General features: G+C 53.5%; 1 protein-coding gene across 1 annotated transcript in view; it reads left to right on the top strand.

Annotated features, from left to right (window-relative positions):
* The first annotated feature begins 467 nt into the window (after nucleotides 1–467).
* WDR45B (WD repeat domain 45B) overlaps nucleotides 468–7392 on the top strand; it is a 34320-nt gene continuing 27395 nt past the window's right edge. The window contains exons 1-2 of the mRNA XM_001168446.6: nucleotides 468–1055; nucleotides 5373–5447. Coding sequence (XP_001168446.2) covers nucleotides 989–1055; nucleotides 5373–5447 — 142 coding nt within the window. The 5' untranslated portion in view covers nucleotides 468–988. The remainder of the gene's footprint in view (nucleotides 1056–5372; nucleotides 5448–7392) is intronic.

Here is a 7392-nt window from a genome sequence, read left to right as displayed (position 1 = left end):
CTGTGTGTTTTCTGGGGGGAATATGTGCCCTGGAAAGGACTCTGTGTACTGGGGGAGGCTGTGTGTCTTAGGGGGGCTGTGTCCTGGGGGGGTTTCTGTGTCCCGGGGGGGCTGTGTGTCCTGGGAGTGCTGTGTCCTGGGGGACCTCTGTGTCCTGGGGGCACTGTGTGTCCTGGGGGGACCTCTGTGTCCTGGAGACTGCGTGTCTTGGGGGTCCTCTGTGTCCTGGGGGGTCTCTGTCCTGGGGACTGTGTGTCTTGGGCACCCTCTGTGTCCTGCAGGAGCTGCGTGTCCTGGGGGGGCTGAGTGACTTGGGGGCCCTCTGTGTCCTGGGGGTCTCTGTCTCCTGAAGGGGGGCCCTAGTATTGTGGCGCTTCTGGGCTTGCCTCTCATGAGGGATGATGCACCGGGCCTCAGTTTTGGGTCAGCCTCCTTTACCGGCTCTCCCCCCTTCCTCCGACCGTCAGGTATCCGTGCCAAGCCCTCAACGGGCCATCCTCCTTCCCGCGGCGACTCCGCGCATGACAAGGCCAGACCCTCCCGCGAACGTGCTCTGCGCTCCCGCCTGGCCCCTCCCCGCCTCCGCCCCCCCTCCCCCTCCTCCCCGCCCCGCCTCGCTCCGCCTCTCCCCGCCTCATCCCGCCCCACCCGCCCTGCCTCTCCCCGCCTTTCCTCGCCTCGCCTCGCCTCGCCCCGCCCCACCCCTCCCCGCCCCTCCCCGCCCCTCCCCGCCCCTCCCCGCCCCTCCCCGCCCTGCCTCGCCTCGTCTCGCCTCGCTTCGGTTAGATGCGCTCGGCGCTCCATAGGCTCCCTGGTGGGGCGCGGGCGCGCGCACGGACGTCCAGCACGCACGCACATCCAGCACGCACGCACGTACGTCCGGCACTTCCGGCCGCGGCGGCCTCAGCGCCGGCCCGAAGGGACCAGGCCGCCGTCCCCAGCGAGAGGCATGCAGCACTGAGGAGCGGCGACCCAGCACGGCGGCGCCATGAACCTCCTGCCGTGTAACCCTCACGGCAACGGGCTGCTCTACGCCGGCTTCAACCAGGACCACGGTGAGGAGGCGCGAGGCGCGGCCCTGTCGCCTTGCCCTGCCGGGCCTTCCCGCAGGGGTCCCCGACTCTCAGACCTCTCCTGGGCGCCCCTTTCCGGCCAGGCCTTCCACCCGGGACCCCGGCCCCGCCCGAGCTCCCCTCCGAAGCCCCCGGCCCCGGCCCTCGCCGCTGCTCCCAGCCCGAGCCGGGGTCCGGACCAGGCCCGAACCGGCTCCCACCTTCCTGGCTTTTCGCGCTCCCCCACCCCCCGGGTTGTGACCGCTCCCAGCCGGCCGTCCCGGGCCGAGGTCGAGGTCGGTGGGAGACGGCACAGAACCCCAGCCTCCTGCGCGGACGCCCCTCCCCGCGCGCCACGCCCACTCGGGTTCCCTGGCTCCCTGCGGGCTCCACGGTTATCGGGATTTTCCCCACAGCGTGATTGACGCCCTGCCCAGAACCCCGTTTTGCCCCCTATTCCTTTTAGGGTCTTTAGCAGGTAGCCCGTGGCTGAGCTGACTTCGCTTGGGTTCACTGGAGCCGCGGAGCCGGCGTCTCCGACGCCTCTGGTGGCGAGTGGCGCGGGTGGGTTGCGGGTCTCACCTTTCCCGTCGGTTTCCATCGGAAAATGTCACTCTCCCACCCCCACTCCCCGGGATTTTTCTTCGTGTTTGGTGGAGTAAAAGGACTTAAGGGAGGCCTTTGAGGGAAATCTTCTTTTCCCGTGTCGGAATCCAGGTGTAAGCACTGGATGATTTAAAGCGCCCAGGGAAGGTGACCTCCTTCCCCGCAGGTGCTTCGGAGCTGCGGGGGATGCGGCCGGGGCGGCGCGGTCGGATTCCCGCGGGAGGCGGGCGGGACCTGGATTCGGATGGTTGCCTCCTCACCTCCCAATTGAAGGGCGCACTTCCCAAAGGTCCTGATGGGGAGGAAAAGGAATGTCCGTTATTCCGAGACAGGCTTCTGCGAGGCTTTACATGTTGGCTTTGGAAGTTTTGTTTTTGAAGAGAATCCAGGCAGGTGCTGTATGATCCCGTATTTGTGAAGACAATTTTATTTATTTATTTATTTCATTTTGAGACGGAGTCTCATTCTGTCGCCCAGCCTGGTGCGATCTCGACTCACTGCAACCTCCTCCTCCCGGGTTCAAGCCATTCTCCTGCCTCAGGCTCCTGAGTAGCTGGGATTACAGGCGCCTGCCACCACGCCCGGCTACCACGCCCGGCTAATTTTTGTATTTTTTGTAGAGACGGGGTTTCACCATGTTGGCCAGGCTGGTCTCAATCTGACCTCAGGTGATCCACCCGCCTCGGCCTCCCAAAGTGCTGGGATTACAGGCGTGAGCCACTGCGCCCGGCCGGATTACACATATTTGAAAGAACTCCCTCTCAGTGATTTTGATGCCTGATGCCCTGGGACCAGTCAGGCTTCCTGGGCGCTGCCAGCTTCCCCAGGGTTGTGTGCTGGGGTTTCTCCGGAAGAAAGTTTTGCTGAGATGGTAAGGGAGATGCCTAGCCTTCTCAGAGGGTGGTTTCCAACCATCTGGTGTTTGTAATGCCTTCTTTTTAGTGAAGTGTGCTATACCTGTAGAAGGGTGGATATATCATAAGTGTTCAGGTGATGAATTTTCCAAACTGTACGCACCTGTCACTAACAATTAAGAAATTGAATATACCTGGCCACCCTTGATTACAATAAATGCTCCCTACCTGACTTGTGACATCATAGATTAGTTTTGCCTACTTCTGTACTTTATTTTTGTACTTATTTTTGTTTCTAGCTGTTTTTTTTTGTTGTTGTTGTTGTTTGTTTGTTTTTTGAGACAGAGTTTTCCTTCTTGTTGCCCAGGCTGGAGTGCAATGGCGCGTTCTAGGGTCACTGCAAACTCCGCCTCTCAGGTTCAAGCAATTCTCCTGTCTCAGCCTCCCGAGTAGCTGGGATTACAGGCATGCACCACCATGCCTGGCTCATTTTGTATTTTTAGTAGAGACTGGGTTTCTCCGTGTTGAGTCTGGTCTTGAACTCCTAACCTCAGGTGATCCGCCCACCTCGGCCTCTCAAAGTGCTGGGGTTACAGGCGTGAGCCACGGCGCCAGGCTGTTTCTAGGTTTCTTACTCAATATCATGTTTGTGATTTTTTTTTTCCGTATTGTTGAGTATAGTTGTAGATCATTTTTTTTTTTTCTTTTTCCGAGACAGAGTCTTGCTCTTGCCCAGGCTGGAGTGCTGTGGCGTGATCTCAGCTCACTGCAACCTCTGCCTCCTGGGTTCAAGCGATTCTCCTGCCTCAGGCTCCCGAGTAGCTGGGATTACAGGTGCCCGCCACCGCTCCCGGCTAATTTTTGTATTTTGAATAGAGATGGGGTTTCACTGTGTTAGCCAGGATGGTCTTGATCTCCTGACCCTGTGATCCACCCACCTCGGCTGCCCAAAATGCTGGGATTACAGGTGTGAGCCACCGTGCCCGGCCAGATCATTCTTGATGTACAATGTTCTTTTGTGCAGACATATAACAATTCATATATCCAGTCTACCATGGTTGGGCATTTGGGTACGTTCCAGTTTTTGGCTACCATAAGCATAATATGAGTAATAAGAGTAATTATTAATCTAGAAGATGTCTCTCAGTGACCATATGTTCACATTTCCACAGGCATGTACTTCTATATACCTAGGAGTAGAATTGAGAGTATAGTAGATAGTACAAATAGTTTTCCAAAGTGGTTGTACCACTTTGCCCTCAACTAGCAGGTCTAAGAGTTCCCATGGCTCTACACCCAGCTCACATTTGATGTTTTCTCTTATTTTTGGTCATTTTGGTGGCTGTGTACATCTCTCTGTTGTTTATTTGCATTTTCCTGATTTTGTGTTTCTTGACCACTTGGATATCCTCTTGTGACATGTCTAAGTCTTTTGCCCATTTTTCTGTTGAGGATTTTGCCTTTTTCTTGTGGGTTTCTAGGAGGTGGTTTGGGTATTTCTATTTTTATTTTTTATTTTTGTTTTTTTTTTTGAGACGGAGTCTTGCTGTGTTGCCCAGGTTGGAGTGCAATGGCGTGATCTGAGCTCGCTGCAACCTCCCCCTCCTGGGTTCAAGTGATTCTCCTGTCTCAGCCTCCTGAGTAGCTGGGATTACAGGCGCTCACCACCACGACTGGCTAATTTTTTGGTATTTCTAGTAGAGACGGGGTTTCATCGTGTTGGTCAGGCTGGTCTCGAACTCCTGATCTCAGGTGATCCACCTGCCTTGGCCTCCCAAAGTGCTGGGATTACAGGCACATGCCACCATGCCTGGCTCATTTTTGTATTTTTAGTGGAGAGTAGGTTTCACCATGTTGGCCAGGGTGGTCTCAAACTCCTGACCTCAGGTGATCCACCCACCTCGGTCTCCCAAAGTGCTGGGATTGCAGGTGTGAGCCGCCACCACGCCTTGCCTGTTTTGTCTTGTGTTTTGAACTGGGATTGCAGGCGTGAGCTGCTGCGTCCGGCCTCGAATGGGAGTTTTAGAGGCCTTTGTGTTGGGCTTTCACACCACTTGTGCAGTCATTGGAAAGATCCAGACTTTGCAACATTTCATGTGAAAAATAATTGAGGGGTTTGTTTTTTTCTCTTTCCAGCCACAGCTTCATAGAGCCAACAGTTGGACACGGCATTTAAGGAGATGGATGTAGTCCTTGGGTCACACACGAGCATTAACACACGATCATCTACACACTTAAGTGCTTTATTCAGTTTCTAACAGTGCTATTTGGACCATTAACAGCCTGCTGTGTGACTTGGAGGCAGTGACCAGGATGAGTGACCTGGGTAACTCGTTGAGACTCTGACAGGATTTTAAGGAGTTAGGATGATTTATAGGTGGGAGCAAAGTCACGGGAGACCACCCTGTAAATGGGAAAGAGCATCCTTTCCTCACCTTCCCGGTTCCTGGAGTCTAGGACTACCTCTTGTCTCCCCAGCACCCTGCCCTTCCCTTCACCTGGTGTCCACAGTGGGCGGGATTGCCTGCTTGGTGGCTTTCCTCTAGATGTGTCCTTCACGTTTGTCACTCATCGTCCTCCAAGCCTGGGCCATGGGGATGCCACAGAAGGCCCCTGCAGTGGGGAAGTTGTGTGAACAACTCCAAGACTCCTTTGCTAAAGGACAAACAAAATGCCCTGCATGGATGTGCTTGTCACTTAGTAACATTTCTACAAGGACAGGAGTTGTGACTTAGCACCTATCGTGTCTGTGTGGTTTGAGCATCTGCAAGAGTTCTCAGTAGTTGTCATTTCTCCAGACCTCTTACTTTTAACCACTCCAGGCCTGGGGATTAATGTCTCTTTTACACTTCTGCTTTAGGATGCTTTGCGTGTGGGATGGAAAATGGATTCCGAGTCTATAACACTGATCCACTAAAAGAAAAAGAGAAACAAGGTAAGAATTAACGGGACATTTTCTGGTTTCTCCCCTTTCCAACCCTCAGAGTCTAAATTTAACCTTGCAGGTGGAGCAGGGAAGGGATGGCTGTTTTCGAGAAGTAAATAGGGTTCATGGCCCCTCATAAACTTGGAGGGAGCTGTCCTCTTTCTTTCGTTGAGCTTCTACAGGTGCTGAGGGATACAGGTGTTGAGCAGGTTTGTTCACTGGCCTGATTTCTCTAGTGAATTATCAATCAGCATGAACTTCTTGTGCCTTTTCCCCGTCACATCAGGGATTTTTGGCAGCAGAAACCTCTGTTCAAGTAAAGTCTTACCTGTAACCCTGGGATGTAGAACAGTAAGTGGTGCTTTATGTCTGGGAGTTTATTTTGTAAGTCAGGGTGCATTTCCTCAGCCTGCATCCATGCTGTGTACGTTTGAGTCCTGGTTCTGCCCTTTACCAGGTTGCTGTGTGACCTTAGGCAAATTTCTCACCCTCTTTGGGCCTCTTTTTTTTTTTTTTTTTCCTTCTTCCGAGATGGGATCTTGCTCTGTCGCCCAGGCTGGAGTGCAATGGCATGACCTCGGCTCATTGCAACCTCCGCCTCCCGGGTTCAAGCGGTTCTCCTGCCTCGGCCTCCCGAGTAGCTGGGATTACAGGCACCCACCACCACAACCGGCTAATTTTTGTATTTTTAGTAGAGACGGGGTTTCACCATTTTGGCCAGGCTGGTCTCGAACTCCTGACCTCATGATCCATGCACCTCGGCTCTCAAAGTGCTGGGATTACAGGCGTGAGCCACCATGCCTGGCCACCTCACTTTCTTTGTACGTGAAATAAGGTTGATAACAATGCCTGCCTCAGAGTTATTGTAAAAATGAGTCAGGGTGCGTAAGACACGCAGATTAATGCCTGCGCGCACATTAGGTGCTGTGGAGTGTATGATGCCACATACGCTGTATGATGGGATTTATGCAGATAAATGTATGATGGGATAATGATGGGATTTATGCAGATAAGTAGTTGCAAAACATTTTAAAACAGCTTGACTTGCAAACCTCAGGATACTTTTTACTGAATTGACCCAGAAGCTTACAGAAGAGTTGTAGACGTTGGTGTCCAAGTTGAATCATTAGCAGCTGTGTGGGAAAAACCCCCCAACCATGTTTTCTCTCCACTCTTAACAGCACGACAGTCGTCAGCACAGAAGAAGACTTCTGTGACTGAATGTGGGGAATTTTTCCCCACACACCAAGCAGTGGACACCAGCTGGGTGTCCTTTCAGTTCTGACGCCATCTACCTAGAGATAGAGTCAGATCCCACAGGTTGAGGGCTCAGTCCCCAAGACTGCCCCAGTCCCCACCATGCATGAGTCTGGGCCTCCTAAACTTCAGACTGACTGGCTTCAAGTTGGGGTTCCCACAGCCCCCTCCTTGGATTCAATTAATGTGCTGGAGCGGCTCCCAGAACTTGGGGAAGCACATTTACCAGTTTATTATAAAGCAGCGGTCTGCAGCCTTTTTGGCACCGGGGACTGGTTTCATGGAAGACAGTTTTTTTCATGGGGGGATGGTTTCGGGATGAAACTGTTCCCACTCAGATCATCAGGCATCCCTCCATCCCTCGCGTGTGCTGTTCACAGTGGGGTTCATGCTTCTGTGAGAATCGTATGCTGCCGCTGATCTGACGGGGCAGAGCTTGGTGGGGATGCTTGTTCGCCTGCTGCTTGCGTCCTGCTGTGCAGCCTGGTTCCTAACAGGCCACGGACCAGTACTGCCCCGGGGTTGCAGACCCATTGTAAAGGATAATTGCCAAGAATACAGATGAGGGCAAGCACGGAACAAGGTGTGGGGGGACAGGCTATGGAGTTTCCAAGCCCTCCCTCGGCTGCCACCCTCCAGAACCTTCCATGTGTTCAGCTGACCTCTTGGATTTTTATGTTTTTTATTTTTTTACTTC

This window comes from Pan troglodytes, chromosome 19 (assembly GCF_028858775.2).
Source record: "Pan troglodytes isolate AG18354 chromosome 19, NHGRI_mPanTro3-v2.0_pri, whole genome shotgun sequence".
Classification (NCBI taxonomy): Eukaryota; Metazoa; Chordata; class Mammalia; order Primates; family Hominidae; genus Pan; species Pan troglodytes.
The sequence above is the reverse complement of the archived record's forward strand: the minus strand, read 5'-3'. Positions and strand labels throughout refer to the sequence as shown.